At 35.5% G+C, this 20123-nt stretch overlaps 1 protein-coding gene across 1 annotated transcript; it reads right to left on the bottom strand.

Annotated features, from left to right (window-relative positions):
* Positions 1-1831: 1831 nt before the first annotated feature.
* Positions 1832-19867, bottom strand: LOC106063231 (countin-1-like). Its single transcript, XM_056034832.1, has 7 exons — positions 19708-19867; positions 13317-13476; positions 6965-7100; positions 5853-5965; positions 3830-3925; positions 2397-2537; positions 1832-1948 (listed from the first exon to the last, which is right to left on the bottom strand). Exons 2-7 carry the CDS (start codon positions 13474-13476, stop codon positions 1863-1865), a joined length of 732 nt encoding a protein of 243 aa, XP_055890807.1. The 5' UTR covers positions 19708-19867; the 3' UTR covers positions 1832-1862.
* Positions 19868-20123: the final 256 nt, after the last annotated feature.

The raw sequence follows: 20123 nt of genomic DNA, 5'->3' as shown, positions 1-20123 counted from the left end.
AATTATTCAAAATCCAATACAATACACTAATCAATCAAAAAATGAACCAGTTAATTAATCAATTAGTGGTAATTAATTAATTTTATCTAATAAAGGGAGATTAACATTGCATTATTGAAATTCATGGCAATGATTTCGCCGTTCTTCTCCTTCGTTTTTTTTTTTATTCTCTTTTACAGTTTTTTTTATTTTGCTTTTTAGCGCCCCCGAAAGGGTATACACGCTATTAGGTTTGTGTGGTATGTCTGTCCGTCCGTTCCGTTTAGACCTCGTAAACTAGAAAAGAGATTGAAAATCCGCCATCATGCTATTTTAGACCTTTGAAAGTTCTGTTGCAACGGCTACTTTTTTTTCTTTTTCTGAAAGCGAAAATTTCAATTTTAAAATCATCTATGCAAGCAGTTTTTTCATTAAAAATACACCTTTTTACAACTATTTACTATTATTAGTAACAAACACGGGAGGCTATTTAGTAAGGGGGAATTCCATGATCCACATTTTTAACACATTTATGCTAACGGTTTTAGGTTGCCTTGCTAAGTTAAATAAGTTATGTCATACTAACTACTACATTTACAAAAAATGTTAACTTTTGTTTTAAAAGAAAACAAATCTATTTAATATGCATATAAGTAGAACGTAATTTTAAAAAAACAATTATTAAGTATTTTTGCCATATTATCGCGTGAATTTCATTTTGATGTAATCACGAAAGCATTGAAACCTGCCTTTTTACCTGCCAGGGAGGACCACTTCGGTGGCCGATTTTGAGTTTGTGTCTCCACACAAACTGTCTTTGTAACCTTGGTTAGTGTATTTATTTACTGCCGCCAGGTGTTATAAATCGCTACTGAAAATTTCTGATGTACACAAAAAAATACAGGTATAGAGTGCTGCTACTTTGAATAGGAAATTTTTTTGTACCCGACCTTTTATACGTGTTATGGATTTCTTGGGGAAAAATATAGAATAGTGTGCAGGTTACCGAAAAAAAAACAATAGTGTGCAGGTTACCGAAAAAAAAACAATAGTGTGCAGGTTACCGAAAAAAAGAATAGTGTGCAGGTTACCGAAAAAAAGAATAGTGTGCAGGTTACGACGACAGTGCGTGGAGAGTAAAAAGCAATAGAGGATCTTCGTTTAGGCTTCTCTTCAATTCCTCTGCGCTTGTTTTGCACTTTGGCTTGAATTACACTCATCACAGTAACAGACATCTCGTTTTTTTTTTACCCCGTATCTATCTGTGACATAAGCAGCTGGGTCACCTAATAGAGACTTGGCATTGTTTTATGTGAGATGTGTGTTTGTTTAATGTGAGATGTGTGTTTGTTTAATGTGAGATGTGTGTTTGTTTAATTTGAGATGTGTGTTTATTTAATGTGAGATGTGTGTTTGTTTAATTTGAGATGTGTGTTTGTTTAATTTGAGATGTGTGTTTGTTTAATGTGAGATGTGTGTTTATTTAATGTGAGATGTGTGTTTGCTGAGCGCATAATGGCAGTACGGAAACTTTGGCCCAAACATCCTTCCCGCAAATGTAAACCTAAGAGATTGTGTGTGCTGGGCATAAGCTACTTTAGGAACATGGAGGCCGCGGTATTCAAAATTAATAATATTAAAATGTGGACACTTGTAAAAGTCTGTTTATTTTATTTTAAGCCACACCGAGTGTCTGATTTCTTGTCATCTGTCTTCTGTTGCTTTATTTAGAGTATATCAGTGACTTTGATTTGGTCTTATTTCTTCCAGTGTCAACATACACAATGGCTACGAACTTCATCAATAAAATTGATGCAAACTGCCAAAAACAAATCAAACAAAATGCAGTGTGTTGTGTTTAAACGGTAACAAAATATGGTCATTTAATTGGTGATAGTGAATGTGGTATTCTTGGTATCGTAGATCCTGCTGTGGGGATGCTTACTGCCGCACTCACCATTACATAGCTCTGCAGGAAAATACAAAGATAGGTTATTAGAGTAAACTCTCTCCCTTTCTCTCTCTCTCTCTCTCTCTCTCACTCCCTCTCTCTCTCTCTCTATTAATTTCTAAGAAGTTTAAAATAATTTTTTTGGGAAAGCACTGGCGTGGCTGGGGGGGTCCAAATTTGAAAATCCCCCGGGAACCCAATCTAGGGGACCCCTGAATGAGTGTCCAAAATTTCTTTTTACATTAAATATTAGCCATTATCTCGTGTCATGATGTCGAATGTCAAAAGGAGGAGGAGGAGGAGACTAAACGAGAGAGAGAGAGAGAGTGAGAGAGAGAGTTACATAGAGATTAAGAGAGAGAATAACAGAGAGACAGAGAGAGAATGAGATAGAAGGAAAACTTATATCTTCAAGTATTCACTGTTGAGCTAGATGCATTCACTTAATACAGCTCTAGCTACTTACGTAGAGTAGCCACGTAATCACCAGCTAGCCACTCCTCACAGAAGTCCTGGGTTGGGTCACAATCAGGGTCAGGCTCGGCGTCCAGATCGATAGCCATGTTGTACTGTCCAGGTTTCAGGGGCTCCTGCAAGAAGGATCCCTCTAAGGAAAGATAAGTTATTAAAATCATTATTTGAGCGAGAAGAGCCACTTAGCTGTTCATTGTCTGCAGTGGCGTCACTATGGTGGGCTTCACCCGGTACGGTAAGTTCAGCTTTCCACCTTCAATATTTTCCAATAGAAAACTTATCGTTCATTTTTTCTTTTTGTTGCACCTTAGCAGTTACTAAATGATTGACCTACATTCGTTGAGAGTTGGTACTCAACGTTAAAATGAGTATCGATTCTATTTTAAAATTTCGTTGTTTCCGACACTTTATCGTTAGTTGTCACATAGATTAAAATGTCAGATTTTAAAATAAGAAACAGATTTAAAATCAACTGAGCATGTTTTCCTTAGTAGACTTTAAAGACCTCCTAACGGAAACAGTTAAACATTATAGTGCTAGTTTTGTACCGACTACAAATATATTAAATATATTATATCGAATCCCTGAGCTCAAAACATCAAAAGATCTAGACTAGTTTTAATTTTATTGTTGGGTGTTTCTTCGTATAGATCTAGGTTTAGTCAGTTGGAGTCATTTAGTAATTTAGTTGATAGTTGGTTGGGTTAGTTTGTTAGTGTTTGTAAGTAGCATAGATCTAGAGGATTTTAGTTACTTGTTGGGTTCAGTAGTAGTGGTTAGTGTACATATTATATTTTATTGATTTATTTTTTTATGTATTTATTCTCAAGTAAAGTTTTGTTCCTGCTTTCTTTTAGTTAGTTAGTTTAGCTATCTGGTTGCTTAGGCGACTTAGCCCCTTGGTCACAGACTGAGGTTCACAGATCAAACCCACCCAGTAGCGCTACCACCTGCCTACTGTCTGTAAAAAAAATTATGTTTAGCAGCGCAAGGCCTAGACCTGAACTGGAGACATCCCTGACCTAGTTACACATGTTTAAGCGAGGCATTATTTAATTATCCAACTACAAACGATATTATTTGCTTACAGTAATTCACATGGCTAAATAAATATGGTCTATGTGCATCACATTACTTATACCTTTTCTTTATGTACGACAATCGGAAGAAATTCGACCGTTCTGACCAGAAAGTCGAGAAGAATCGTGTTAGCAAAGACGTAATGAAATGACTTTTTTTGTGTGTAAAAAAAATAAATTTTGGGCTCATCTTGCTGCATATCGTGCCGCGCCGTACAGTTTAAGAAACACTGATCAGTAAAGGGAAAGATCAATTGATCACACATACAAAAGAATGGCATCAATGCACTGGCAGCCGTTAAAAAAAAAAGTGTGAGAGTTAGTGCATGAACTTGTGTTTACTGACCCACTGGGATCTTGTCAACTGTGTTGATAAATAAATAGATCTCTCCAGTACCGGTCCCGTTCTTAGAGACGAAGTTGAAGTTCAGTGTCTTCTTGCCTGGAGACAAAAAAAAAACATGGTTGAGCTAGTTTTTTTTTAAGTAGGCGTTCACGCTTTGGACTGCTGTCTTGGTCGATTGGATTAAATCTTGAAAAGATTATTTCCCTTGCAAGACTTTTTTTCTTTGCCCAAAGTAACGAATAGCAATAAATTGATTGGTGCATTTCTATTTGAACTAGAAACTGTTAATTATAATGAATTTTTAGCAGGCGTTTTATGAAGAAGACTCCAAAGATTCACGCCCAACTTGTGGATACAAGAAAAAAATAGTCCCAACTTTAATCTAATCTTTCAACATTCAACATAAATAATATGAACATCTTTTTTTAAACAGAGACTTTAATTAATATTAATCTCAGAAAATACGAATAAAAAAGAAAGAAGAGAAATACTGTGTCTCTTTAGTGGAAATAGAAACTGGATTTAATTCAGAACAGATAAAAGCGTGGGTCATTCATAAAATAATGATTGCAGCCTCTGTTTTCTAAAACAACAAATGTCCTTGTGGCATGTTTAAGCGAGGCATTATTTAATTATCCAATTACAATCGATATTATTTGCTTACATTATAACCCAGATCCAATAGTAATTGACATGGCTAAATAAATATGGTCTATGTGCATCACAGTATGTCAAACAGGGGTGCCCCCAACATCTTTCAGACCAAAAGACATAAAACATTAAACGCTTCTACAAAACAAAACAAAAAAAGTATTCGAGTCCAACAGTACCTCTACAGAGCCTCTGAAGGTGCACTGTGGGTATATATATATATATCTATTTATTTACCAAAGTAGAACGTTATGGCGTATACAAAAATAACATAGCTTAGTGGCCAAAAATGTGCATCAATGCCTTTAAAAAACTCAAATATATTGTTTTCTCTTATAATATGCATTCGTTGGTCCAGGTATTGAAGTTGGTAGCAGAATTAAATCATGCCTGCAGGTGATACGGTTCTGCTGTTAGATAATTGCACGATTCAACATTCTTTAGAAAAGAAAACAATATCAAGCTAGAGGCTTTGCATTCAATAAAAATGTTTATGGTCATAATAGTCAATAATGTTTTTCTTTTCATCATTAGATGAGTGAACTCCTATTTGGAAGTCATATGGTTACACTGTAAGCGTTAAGAAGCCTCTAGTATACGAACTCAAAATATCTTTTCCGGGTGACAAAAAAAGGGGGAGAGTATTGAGAACAGTAATCATTAAAATGTTGTTTTATTTTATTTTATTTTTACTGCTTCCATAACTAATTTAAAAAATATTTCAAAGTAGTTTGAAAAGTTAAATTAATCTCTATGATACGTTATTACACGTTCTTGAATTATATTCGAATTATAACTATTATTATTATTTAAGTCTATCTTTAAAACTATTAAAAGACTACTGAATTTTTGGTCATATAATCTACAGCTTTGACAAAGTGAAGGCATTAGACATACGAAAATTCAAACTTCATGACGGACATAAACCGGTGTGTATTTATTTATACCTCCTGTGGCACGTTACGCGGTTGTGGAATGTTCAATGGAAAGCTATATTACGAGCATCTTGTTACAAACCACAAGAAAACAACCAGTACCGATGCGGCAGAGAATCTTTAATATACCAGTAATCAATTGTGACAAATTTAATGCAAGTCTCTCTTTGCACATGCGGGTGAGATCTGTAAGGTTTTGTTTTGTGCTTGTTTTGTCATTTGTGCGGGTATAAAAGAGTGCACATGCGGGGGTATATACGGTAATTATACGGTAAAATACGGCAAGTGCATTCAGCATCAAGTTAGTATGGGACAAGATCAAAAAACATTATTAATAATACCCTACTTGGATAGGTATGGGAATAAATCAAATTGATGCCAGACGCTTTGACACGTCTTATTGATAATTCGATATAAGGTTATCTATTCTGACTCACCTTGTGGTCCGCTACTTGGGTTCACAGCAAACTGGGTGAGTGTGGCATCACCTCCATCAAATACTGGGCAGGTTTTGAGCAGTTCACACAGGTAGATGGGGTCAAGGTCAGCCCTGAGTGGCATAAGAAAAATGTATCAGACCAGATTTCATCTATTATTTTGCGACTTTTCATTCATTAATTTGATTATTCTGCCGAGAATATGTTTAAACATTAAAAAACTGCAATTCGATAAAGCTAATAGGTCAACAAACAACAAAACCATATCGAATCGACATGGTTTTAACTTATTTATTTTATTTCAATCGTCTTTGTTTCTGTTCATTTCTATTGACCCCAAGTGACTCCATTGGCCCATTTTAGATTTTAGTATGGGGGAGGGTCTGCTGACATCCACATGGTGCCCCCTAATAACTAAAGTAACTCTACATTTTGTGATGTTGGTAACATTGTGGGAGTCCACGTCGTCTTCCCACCTGGCTCCTGCACACCAGCTTGCTGCTGCTTGCTCAAGAATCTACCCAATATTCCTTCTATGTAGGAACCCAATCCATGTCAAAGGAAGGGTTTCAACCAGAGCTATTTAAAAAAAAAACAAGACCATGTCAAGTGTTTTTATTTAGGGCTTTAAAAAAAAAGACCATATTTATTTATTTTTTGGCCTTAAAAAAACAACAGAAAACCAAGACTATAACAAGGGTTTTTACCCAGGAATTTTTAAAGTAAAGATTTGATCCTCACTTAGCCCTCACTAATACGTAATTTGATAAAGTGTTTATAATCAAAATGATAGTGTTATATAGGACACTAAGAGTTGGGAAGTTAAACAGTTTGTTTGTTGTTTGTTTTACATGTTTCGGATGTTCCTTCAGAGTTGAAGATAGTTTACTTCCTAGTCCAAACCTCCCGCAGGACGAAGGGGGATGGGAGAGGGCAGGATTTGAACTCGGGACCATCGATAAATCCAAACGACAGTCCAGCGCCCAAACCGCACGACCAGGCAGCCATCCTAGTTAACGTCAATACAGTGCATTCATTCTTTCTTGTACTAATTAGATCTTAACTTTAGAGATCTTTGAACATTTACACTAATTCAGTTGTTCAATACGCACTTTTCCACCAATTTTACGAACTCTTCAACCCCTGCGATATCGCAAAGTATATTGCAGACGGCGCCAAGCACTTCACTTCCTGTCTTCTGCTCTACAAGACCACAGATATCGGCACAGGTTCCGACAACTCCCATATCTGGAAAACAATGTGAAGAAATATATTTAATAAAGAACAAAACACATTTTTATGTTTTTGATTGTTTTTTTAATGGTAGGCTAAAGCCTAAATTAAGCAATGTCAAGGAAGGACGTTAAATTGAACATCAATATTGCCTATTGCCTACTAAATAAAAACTACTAACGAAAGAGTTTAGGAAATTAGATTCTGTAGGGCTAAAAAAGTGCACCAATATAATCCAATAGCTTTTTAAAAAAAATTATCCATACTTTCTCTTTTCTAAACACCGGGGACACCAAATAGATTGCTATTTATAGTTTTTTTTTTTACAATCCTAGAAGCCTATCAACTGAGAGATATATTTAATACTCTCTGCGGCTAATTATTAATGCAATTTAGATTCGTAATCTTTTGTCAGGTATGTCTTCATTTTCATCGCCTACGTTCCCCCCCCCCCCTTTGATGTACAGTGTGAAATGGTGCTATTGACTTCTGGACTATAGGACCTGAGTCAAGTAATTAGGTCAGTCGAGAAAGAAAGGGAGAGCTTAGAGAACTTAAAGCTAGTTGTCATTATTTTTTTATGTTATTATTTGGCAAATAAAAGATTTTATAAATCTTATTTGTATTATGGAATAAAGTTTAAAGTTTTTATGAAATCTAGATGTATTCTATCATCAATCAACACTCTTACATTGAAAAAGAAAACCCTTTTATAAAACAGCTAGTTTGAATTTTAATTATCGTTTGTTTAACACGTCCTTAGTTAACCACAAAAGGTCGTGCTTGAACTATAGATGTATATCAGTCAAGTAAAAAAAAAACCTTTAAACACAAAGAATGCGTTCCCAAGATCTATTAAAATCATAAAAATTAGAGGTCATAGCATAGTTCATTTTAAAGACATTAATCGACTATTCACATTTTCATTGTTAATAGAAATGGAGAAATGTGGTGGCGATATAAGGTTATGTATGAAAAAAAAAGTAAAAGATTGGAAGAGCATTTTTAAAGAAATAAATGAAACAATGTGAAGGAAGGGATATTAAAAGATCACTATTGTCAATTCAATAATGAAAAACAAGTAAAATGTAAAATTGACAGGATCATAGCGTAGTGAGAAAGCTAAAAGCATGAAATTGTGCTAAACAAAAACAATAGGTAATTAAATATTTCTAATCGCACAGATTTGTTATTTTTAGTCTAGATTTATTTCAAATTTAATTACATGACTGATCCAAACTAAATGATACACATTAATATAGGCTTTGCTTTTTTTTTAAAAAGTATTTCTTTGTATTTTGATAGTCCTATCATCTTGTTAATCTATCTAGACCAGTGGTTCCCAAACTTTTTTGTCTCGTAGACCCCTTGCCATGTTTTCTGGTTTTCCGTAGACCCCCTGCTTAAGTTATATTGATTTTTTTAAAATTCATCAGTTTCAAATTACACATTTTGTTTAAAATAATTTATAACCACTGACACGAGGAGTGAAAAAGTAATTTAAAACTACATTTTTAGTTGAATCTATTTTTTAAATAAATTTATTAACAAAATTCAAATTTAAACCCATTATATTACAGTTAATACGTATAGCATACAATCACTAAACACATTGGGAACTTTTTGTTTTTAAAGGTTAACAAGCTCACCATCCGTTGCTACAGAGATAATAATTCACATAGGGATTTCTTGTTTTCTGAATTAGTTCCTCAAAACATTAAATATTAATGTATCTTAAGTATCATAGTAAAAGTTTTCACAAAAAGCAGTTTTTCGTGGATTTATTGAGCCATAATTATTATTTGAATAAAAAAAAATAATCATTACCAGACAAGGTTGACTCAGCCAGCTGTATAGAGAAATAAGTTATTTGCAGAAATATGCTTTTGCAAAGACTTACATTTAAGAAGAAGAAATATTTGACTATATTCCAACAGAGCTCAAGAATTTAGTAAACTCTTCTACAAATCCTTTGCCCTAACAACCAATGGGTCAGAGTTTGTATGGATGGTTCTCAGAAAGCCACCACAAACGGAGAAACTGGAATACTCGATGAATGGCCCAATGGAGAAAAAAAATAATTTCAAAATAAAGTTCATTGTAACTAATGAGCTCTATGACAACCACAGAGAAGAAATAGGAGCAATGAAGCTAACAGCTACCATGCTAGCGAATCAGCCAAGTTTGACAAAGTTAATTTTTTTTCCTGACCAATATAAAAATAGTCCTTCAAAGCTTGACAAACTCTGATGCCTCCTAAATAAAACAACTCATGAGGCCTGGACTGAATTTCGGTGGTCACCTTGCCTGCTCGAATTTCCCGTCAGGAGGTTTGGGCTAGGCTGTAATTATCCACATAATCTGAAGGAACATCCAAAAGATTTTATACAAAACATTGTGTGACCTTGTAAAGCTCAACATCAGCAAGAACACTGTTCTCCAATGTTGAAATAGAAGGCTGACACACTTGCCAAATGTGAAAAAACAAATACACACTTGAACATCGCACTCTATCAGGAAGAAATGAAGAAACTAATAATGAATTGTAAAAACGAGAAATGGACAAGGACTCATTTGATATGCAAGAAAGATGACACCTATTATAAACTATCCCGATAGGACCACCTATAATTTTTCACATCATAATCAGAAAACATATGTTCCGGAAGCTCAAAATTGGGACCATTGAAATTTTCCTTTTTGGAGTGTCACCAGGGAATGCCTACCATGTCTTCACAATTGCATTCTTCATCAAGAGGCCCAAAACAAGACATCGGCCACAAAACCCAAACATGAAATTCTTTTAATGATATAAGTTTGTGTAAGAGTTTTTACAATTTCTTCAACGGCTGGTAAAATCAATAATTTGCATATCGTGTTAGGTTTTCAGTATTTTAATATAAGTAAAGAGATAAAGTAAAGCACTCACTAATCATCTTCTCAATGTCAGGTCAAAGAGAGATTTTGTGGGTGTATTCTGAACTTTATCTTTGAGTGTTTGAAAGTTTTGCAAACATCTATCTTTCTATCAGGGTGGCATCATATCAAATGATCCTCCAGCTTAAGTGGTTTCATACCATCATAAAAAAATGGCACATTAACACTCGTTTGTTTGACAAGGAAGTAATGAGGTTCAATTTCAAATACTTAACACTGTACAGTCTACATTTCTTTTTGTTAAAGTTATAACTAGACAAAACTACACTATTTAAATATAGATCTAGTTATTAAATTAAAAAATTTTTCATTCAATCAACAGGATAAAAATTTTAAGGATTTTCTAAGTTACAAATCATAAATGGTGTGTATGAAAAGAAAATCGAATTGTCAAAATTAAAGTCACGACATGCTGAAATGAGATTCTTTACCGTAGACCCCCGTGGACATCTCATAGACCCCCAATTCCCTTTTTAACTTTCGTAGACCCCTTGGAAGTCTTCATAGACCCCTGGGGGTCTATATAGACCACTTTGGGAATCACTGCTCTAGACTCTAGACCAGTGGTCTTCAACGGGGGCGATATCGCCCCCTAGGGGGCGTTTTCGAGATTTTGGGGGTCGCTGAGAGCCAAAGGGGCGGTAGGGGGGCGCTGGGCACAAAAGGGGGCGCTGGGCATAAATAAGAAACTAAAGGTGCTCTGAAACAAAACAAATTTAAAAATTCTTCAACATTAAACCTCCACAAGTTCTAGTTAACTTGCTTCTAATTTAAGAACAGAAACAACGTTAGAAATGGAGTTCGGGAATCCCATTTTCTATTTTTAAATTCTTACTTCTATTACTGAGCATTTATTGTCCTTGGATCTTGCGCGTATAAACGTTTAAGATTTGATAAATAAAATAGGTAATACCCCTTTTAGATTATATCTAGATATGTTAATATATTGATATTAAAATATTAATTGCAAAAAACATTAAAGGTAACATTTAATAGAATAATTTAACTTTTTAAAAACAAAAAACATTGATAAAATGTTTTTACGAAAACTCACTGGGATGTCATGTAATATTACCTTGAGATTTAGTGAATTGCCACTAGAAAAAAAGTAAGTTCTACTTTGATGGCATGTTCAGATGATAATAAATGACAATTTTTAAATTGTTCAAATTGAGTTGCATGAAAAAATAGATTTACAAAACTATGTCTTTAGTAAAAAGAATGTAAACATAGGAGGCACACAGTGGCGTAGCTAGGGTGGGGGGGAGGGGGGAAATTGAATTTAAGGGGGGCCCAAATTAGTGCTTTTTTAATTAATTTAATTAAATATTACGCAAAATGCAGCGACCCCCAAAGATGTCAAACCCCCCTGGCCCCCAAACGATGGAAATTCCTAGCTACGCCCCTGGAGGCACAACAGAGATGTGGCTGCATTGAAATGTTTCAGTAAAATTCCAAAACTGTGGTCGAAATTGGAATTATGTTTTAGCTTTTCAACATAGATGGGTAACCTAGATTTGGTGCGTAACAAAGTTAATGAATAAGCAAAGAAAGAGACTGGATGTACCCACTAGAGGAGACCTTCGCCTTGCTTTGGCTAATTTAAAGCTTGAAATTTTAAATATTGTCAGACTGCAGGAGGCACAAGGTTACCATTAGCTTAATTTCATTTTGTAGTGAATTCAGCAATAATAATATTTATATCAAAAAGTAAAACTAAATTTACAATTAAACCTAAAAACAGTAGGCCCTAATATTCCAAAATTTTAACGGAGACTTTCTTAGGATTTGAAAGAAAGTCTTTACAATTAATTTGTGTGTGTAATCACTGCTAATTATTTGACATAATTTTTGCATAATGATAATATAGCCTGTTTTTGCCTTTAATTCCGAGATTACAGCTGAGTCCAGTGTTTCACATAACTAAGCAAACCCAACTGCGACCTACATATTTTCCCGTATTTTATGCAGACAACGCCGTTGTATGCTAACTTTTCTTTGAGTATCAAATGTTTGTCCCGCAGATTTTGTAAGAGCTCTCGAACTGTTTCTCTCTGAGGCCATCTGCTGCCAGAGAATGCTGCCAGGTACTTTCCTCTATGCCAGTGAGAGCAAAATGGCGCCTGAATAAATCTTTATAGCTCTCACGGGGGAGGGGGCACCTCTGTAACTCAGTCCTCCTCAAAGCTCGTCAGTCATAGACCAAGGAGTTCACAACAATCGCCTTTGGCATGCGGTCGTCTCCCAAGCGGGATAAGTGACAGCATAAAAATTAATAGATAAATGATATTTTGTTCAAATTTGCCTTCTCACGCTTCTTTATAACTGTTTTTCTTAGAGGGGGGCGCTGGCGAATTTTTGTAAAGAAAAAATTAGAAAAGGGGGCGGTAAGCCAAAAAAGGTTGAAGACCACTGCTCTAGACTAACAATGATAGATTTTTGTGATTGGAAATATTTGTATTCATTGTTTTTGTTTACCGCAACGTTCATGCTTACAGAATGCTTAGTGCGCTCTACTGCAATCATGGGGCAATCACTTTTCTGGACCTTTTTTTTGGGGGGTTGGGGGGGAGAAGGTTTAAGTGCTGCCTTTTCAAAAGCAATTTAACGAACAAGGGGGGGGGAAGCTCGAGTCTGAATTCAAATTTGAGCCTCCACGATGGAAGGCCGACGTATTTGCCACTGAGCTATTCAAGTACTTATACAAATAGAAAGTTGTATAGTCTATTGTTAGTTTAAAATGTTAAATGAACGACCTAATTCTCTACACAAGGCGTGAGTTTAGTACATTTTGTATATAAAACAGAATTAATTAATGACAACTATTTGATTAACGTTTTGTTTTTCATGTATTGTCATCGACATTGAATACGTTTGCAAAGTTTCAACTTGATTTGAGAATGGGAAATCGAAGATATAAAGTGTAAAAGATTCCACCCAGACCAACTGACTGACTGACTGACTGAATGACTGACTGAGCTAATATAAGCTTTGTAATAACTTTGAGCTACAAACGAAAGAGTTTAGACATTTGATTGTGCATTGATGAAAAGTGCACACAAATAAAATATATTTTTAAACCACATAGATCTAGTTTATCAACGTTTTCTGTACACCAGATAGGCCTACATCAAAAAGCCATTGGTTTTTATCCGCTAAATATGGGCATATCAAATATTGGTAAACTTTTGGTACGTTGTGAGGTGCATGTCAATAAAAAACAAATGATCACATTTTAAAATTAAAAACCAAAAGTGGAAACTAATGAATCCGTGATGTTTTTGCTTCACTCACTTAGAATAATATTCAAAAGCTCGTTGATGGCTTCTCCAGAGAAGTTAATGCACATCTTGCAGAAGTCAGCGCCAACATTGTTGTTTGTATGGAGTCTCAGGTTTGGAGTGACAGCTGACGTGAGAACCACTGCTGAGAGCAAGGTCGCAAGTAGTTTCATCTGGGGGGGGGGGGTGAAAACAAAATTTGAATATAAGGAATTTATATGAAAGAAATATACATTTTACAGTGGTTAAAGAAGCTGTAATGAATGAGATGACCGTGGTCAGTGTGGTCACTTTGGTCGCTTATGTCAGTGTGGTCACTGAGGTCACCATGCACGTTGTCCATTATAATTAGAACGAAGCATAATTTCATCAAGAGACTAAATATAATTTCACCAAGAGATTAAGAATAATTTCACCAAGAGACTAAGTATAATTTCACCAAGAGATTAAGTATAATTTCACCAAGACATTAAGAATAATTTCACAAAGAGATTAAGAATAATTTCACCAAAAGATGATGAATAATTTCACCAAAAGATTAAGTATAATTTCACCAAGAGATTAAGTATAATTTCAACAAGAGTTTAAGTATAATTTCACCAAGAGATCAGGAATAATTTCACCAAGACATTAAGAATAATTTCACAAAGAGATGAAGAATAATGACACCAAAAGATGAAGAATAATTTCACCTAAAGATTAAGCATAATTTCACCAAGAGATTAAGAATAATTTCACCAAAAGATTAAGTATAATTTCACCAAGAGATTAAGTATAATTTCACCAAGAGATTAAGTATAATTTCACCACGAGACGTAGATATTAATGTTTATTGGCTACAGCATTTCTTTTTTCCCCCATGACTTAATGTTTGTGACGGTTTGTGACGGTGTCATTAGATGACAGTTATTCATTAGATGTCTGGCATACAGAAGATCAGTACAGAAGAAGGGGCGTTAACAGAAATGAACATTTATTTTGTTGACAATTAGTTACAAATGAAATCTATGAACTTTAATACAGCAATTTGGGGCTTGTTTTTAGATTTATTTACACTAAGTATAAACAAGAAAAACATTTTTTAAAAAACTTTAAAACAAAAAACAATATTTTTTTTGTCCTTATAATCAATCCAAATAAGACGTGTGCTAGACATGCACGATATAATCAATCCAAATAAGACGTGTGCTAGACATGCACGATATAATCAATCCAAATAAGACGTGTGCTAGACATGCACGATATAATCAATCCAAATAAGACGTGTGCTAGACATGCACGATATAATCAATACAAATAAGACGTGTGCTAGACATGCACGATATAATCAATCCAAATAAGACGTGTGCTAGACATGCACGATATAATCAATACAAATAAGACGTGTGCTAGACATGCACAATAGTGTAAATTTAAAAAAGAAATTGTCTACTTTTGCAAAAGTGATTTTTTTCCCACTTGAATGTCACAGTTCTATGCGACGTGGCAACAAGCCGTTGTTCTCCACTGCCCCAGTCTGCTACGTCGTCGGTCAGTGTTGAGGCCTACTATAACTATTGGTCTCTATGTTAGCCCCATGATGGGGTGTCACTCAAGTGCGGCCCGCACCCCAGTACCACCCTAGTGACGCCACTATAAATTATTATACAATTTCTGTATAAGATACTTAGAAACATTTATAAATTAGACATAAAGCTCTTTACATCTTAGAAAAAAAGTGATAAAATGATATTTTGTTCTTAGCCACTGCATACGTCACTCTCCTCTAGATCTAACCAATCACATCACTTCGTCATTTTCAAAATAGGTCATGAAGGTTACGATCACTTCATTCTTGCAGTAGGCATATAGTCCAGGCATAGGATAGAATAAATATTGGTATAGTCGCACGAACCTTTTTTTTAACTCGATAGAACAAGATAACTATCTAGATCTAGACTCGAATTTTAACTTAATCACTGCCCTCTACCCTATTTCCCTGCGTGTTAGGCTGCGTAACCAACTAATTTTAACAACCTGGTCAGATATACCAACACTTCGCCTGGGGACTCCAATTATCAAAGACCGGCTCTGCATACATAATAAATGCATATGCAGGCTAAGCCTAGTCTACAATGGTGTCTAATCAACATTTCTGACGTCACATGGAAACCCAGTGATAATCTGATTGTTTTAGATGCGCAAACATCAATTAGTAAGTTATTTTTTAAAATGAAATGAAAAGAATAAATATTCATTATCTGTACATCAAAACATGTCAAAACCACCGAAATGTCCCTTGAAACAGAGTTATATAGTTCTAGAAGTTAAAGACGTTACATCAAAAGAGAAGACCATTACGGCCTTCGTGTGTCACTAAGTCAATCTAGTCATGCATGCTAATCAGTTACTTAAACTCTTTCCCGGCTGATTCAGGCTACCCATTCCGTGTTCAATAGCACCCTAACAGAGGTTACAAAGATAGTTTGTGCGGAAACACAAACTCAGAACCGAATCGGTTCACTCAGGAAGATAAAAATGCAAGTTACAAAACCCCTTTTGGCAACACTCATAGCATTTTGAGTGCGTAATTTCCTTTTTTTTTTTTTTACATTGAAGATGTATTTTTTAGCTTCAAACCCCGCTGGCTAGGGGTTTAAACTCAAAACCCCTTTGGCTACGCTCATAGATTTTAGAGTGTGAAATTTGCTTTTTTTATATTGAAGAGGTATTTTTTAGCTTGAAACCCTACTGAAGAGGGGTGGGGGGTGTTAAACTCAAAACCCCTTTGGCTACGCTCATAGAATTTTGAGTGTGTAATTTGCTTTTTTTTTATATTGAAACCCCCTTGGCTCTGCTGGGGCAAGTTATGGTTTAGTTTTAAAATCTCACCTAAAATAAACAAAATCAATCAAAATATCAGTCACTAAATTCAGATCCCCCCTCGGCAGGGGGGGGTTGAACCCTAACCCCCCCCCCTGGCTACACCCATGGTTGACATACCAGCTTACTTAATTACAATTAAATAATTTATGCTTATGTACGCGTTCAGTTTTCGATGCATTATGAAACTTTCAACATTATGAGGAAATGTAAGAATGGATGCCCATTATACAGCACGTAATTTGTAGGTTGGATCACTAAGTATTGCCAGGACCGATTTTAACACTCAGTCCGACCCCTGGTTCTCATCTCATCTGTCCCTTGACTGGGGTGCTTTGACAGTTCGCGTAACCAAATCCCTCCACTTTTCCCGGTCAGCAGTTGTTCTTATCGGGTTATCAAGAGAGAGGCCGGTCCATTCTTTTATGTTATCCAGCAAAGTTAGTCACATTCAAACATTGTTTCTAGATATCTTGAAAGTCAAGGCAGTAAACTACCTGTGATCAGTTGACCAGGCTAAATATAAAACATGTTTCAATGGACAAGCTCATCAAGCTAAAAGGAGTACATCGATTTTAATAGAATTTTAAAGATTGGGGAAGTCGATATAAAGTCATAACTTAATGGAAATCATGAAAGTCCGCAGCATTGCTTTGAGTCTAATAATATTCTGACTGCAGTTCCATTGTTTATATTTTTTATTCATTGTAGTCTATCAATCAATAACATTTCTTGATTTTTATGAATAGATTTTCTTTCAAATTAAATGAATCGTTATAGGCATTTAAATGTTGTTCATTCTAAAAGCCAATTGTGAAATGTATTGTTGATTCTTTTTGTTGATTGACGGCCTTGCAGTTGCACTTTCTATAAAATTCTATTTATTAATTTGACTATATGGCAGTACATAGGGCACCACATAGGAAAGTACATAGGGCAGTAAATAGGGCACCACATACGGCAGTACATAGGACAGTAAATAGGTCAACACGTAGGGCAGTATAAAGGGCACCGCATAGGGTAGTACATAGGGCAGTACTTAGGGCACCACATGAGGCAGTACATAGAGCAGTACATAAAGAACCACGTAGGGCAACACATAGGCACCACATAGGGCAGTACATGGGTAGTACATAGGGCACCAAATATGGCAGTACATAGGGCAGTACATAGGGCAATACATAAGGCAGTACTTAGGGCAGTACATACGACAGTACATATGACAGTACATATGGCAATACATATGACAGTACATAGGGCAGTATATTGGGCACCACATAGGACACCACATAGGGTAGTACATAGGGTAGTACATAGGGCACCAAATAGGGCAGAACATAGGGCACCACATATGGCAGTACATAGAGTAGTGCATAGGGTAGTACTTAGGGCAGTACATAGGACAGTACATAGAGCAGTACAGAGGGCACCACATATGGCAGTACATAGAGTAGTACATAGGACAGTACTTAGGACAGTACATAGGACAGTACATAGAGCAGTACAGAGGGCACCACATAGGACAAAACATAGGGCAGTACATAGGGCAGTACATAGGGCAGTACATAGAGCACCACATAGGGCAGTACTTAGGGCAGTACATAGGGCACCACATAGGGCAGTAGTTAGGGCAGTACATAGGGCAGTTCATAGGGAAGTACTTAGGGCACCACATAGGACACCACATAGAGCAGTACAGAGGGCACCACATAGGACACCACATAGGGCAGTACATAGGGCAGTACATAGGGCAGTACATAGAGCACCACATAGGGCAGTACATAGGGCACCACATAGGGCAGTAGTTAGGGCAGTACTTAGGGCACCACATAGGGCAGTACTTAGGGTACCACATAGGGTAGTACTTAGGGCACCACATAGGGCAGTACTTAGGGCACCACATAGGGCAGTACATAGGGCAGTATTTTCTGTCATTAAAAATAGATAGTAAAGCAACGTTACCATACCTTGCGATCTATAGGGTAGATGATATAAAGATCATCTGTTTCTTTGACCAACGGTTAACGGTTAATGTGGCCAGTACAACGACAAACCGCCCTAAAAATCCCGAAATTCAAAATCCCAGTCTTGACCAAGATACAAACCCTGGACCCCCAACTCTTAACCACTCAGCCACCGCGCCCTGCATTATAAATAGAATGACATATTTCCTCTGAAGATCACAGAGTAATTTATAATTCCTATTTTATTTTTAAAATGTAGGCTAATTTCAATGTGTTTTAAACACAACCATGTTCATAGTCAAAAATATTCAACAAACAAATCCAGATATTGAATATTATTAATTTCTATACATATTTTTTAAAACATCTTTAACTTTTTTAAAAGAAATATTTTAATGCTGTTATAGTTAAGTAAAGAAAAGTTTTGTTTTCTACTACTATTTTGTTTCTAATGCAAATTAAGTTGCTTAAAAAATTGTATCCTGTGATTTTGAAAGAGGAGAATCGTGTTAAAACTATTCCATTCTGCAGAAGAGAATATATTTTCTTATTTGTTTTAGTTACGGTACGCAATTTACCTATTTATGCCAGAGACATACATGTTTGAACCTATTTATGCCAGAGACATACATGTTTGAACCTATTTATGCCAGAGACATACATGTTTGAACCTATTTATGCCAGAGACATACATGTTTGAACCTATTTATGCCAGAGACATACATGTTTGAATCTATTTATGCCAGAGACATACATGTTTGAACCTATTTATGCCAGAGACATACATGTTTGAATCTATTTATGCCAGAGACATACATGTTTGAACCTATTTATGCCAGAGACATACATGTTTGAACCTATTTATGCCAGAGACATACATGTTTGAACCTATTTATGCCAGAGACATACATGTTTGAATCTATTTATGCCAGAGACATACATGTTTGAACCTATTTATGCCAGAGACATACATGTTTGAACCTATTTATGCCAGAGACATACATGTTTGAACCTATTTATGCCAGAGACATACATGTTTGAACCTATTTATGCCAGAGACATACATGTTTGAATCTATTTATGCCAGAGACATACATGTTTGAACCTATTTATGCCAGAGACATACATGTTTGAACCTATTTATGCCAGAGACATACATGTTTGAACCTATTTATGCCAGAGACATACATGTTTGAATCTATTTATGCCAGAGACATACATGTTTGAACCTATTTATGCCAGAGACATACATGTTTGAACCTATTTATGCCAGAGACATACATGTTTGAACCTATTTATGCCAGAGACATACATGTTTGAACCTATTTATGCCAGAGACATACATGTTTGAACCTATTTATGCCAGAGACATACATGTTTGAAGCTATTTATGCCAGAGACATACATGTTTGAAGCTATTTATGCCAGAGACATACATGTTTGAACCTATTTATGCCAGAGACATACATGTTTGAACCTATTTATGCCAGAGACATACATGTTTGAAGCTATTTCTTCCACACAAGAAATCGGTTTATAAGAAATACGACCCCCCCAAAACAAATGAAATTGTCTTACGCTGTTCCTAGTTCCTAAATCTCTGCAACAAGATGTCCAAAAAAAAGTGTAAATTCTTGAACTTGAAGGTTTTATTGGGCATTAGTATCTTGACTGGTCACGTGAGAAGCATGCAATATGGGATTTTTTTTACGCAACACTTGATAGTCACTAGATCAGCTGTTTATTTATCTTCTTATCTCCGAAACAAAGTTCTGAAAGAAATATCTTAGACTTGTATTACTGAAAGTCTCTTTTATCTCTTCAATTCTGAACAGTACAATTTAAGTAATTCATAAATTCGGTACCAGGAAAGCGATACCAGCGTTAAAATTGGGTTCAGTTTTCTATTCTTTGTTAGGCAGTTTTTGATATTTAATATTGTTTTTGTATCAGTATAACTGGGACTAGTTTGCTTAGCATTAGTTAGTAATAGT

Source organism: Biomphalaria glabrata, chromosome 7 (genome assembly GCF_947242115.1).
Source record: "Biomphalaria glabrata chromosome 7, xgBioGlab47.1, whole genome shotgun sequence".
NCBI lineage: Eukaryota > Metazoa > Mollusca > Gastropoda > Planorbidae > Biomphalaria > Biomphalaria glabrata.
This window is presented reverse-complemented; position numbering and strand designations above follow the sequence as displayed.

What these genes read in the sequence shown, in the direction of transcription:
- LOC106063231 (XM_056034832.1), bottom strand. Translation starts at nt 13,476, where the DNA reads ATGAAACTACTTGCGACCTTGCTCTCAGCAGTGGTTCTCACGTCAGCT. An exon ending in GCTTTTGAATATTATTCTAA is followed by an intron (nt 7,101 to 13,316) that starts GTGAGTGAAGCA and finishes ATTGTTTTCCAG; the next exon opens with ATATGGGAGTTGTCGGAACC. An exon ending in TTCGTAAAATTGGTGGAAAA is followed by an intron (nt 5,966 to 6,964) that starts GTGCGTATTGAA and finishes TATGCCACTCAG; the next exon opens with GGCTGACCTTGACCCCATCT.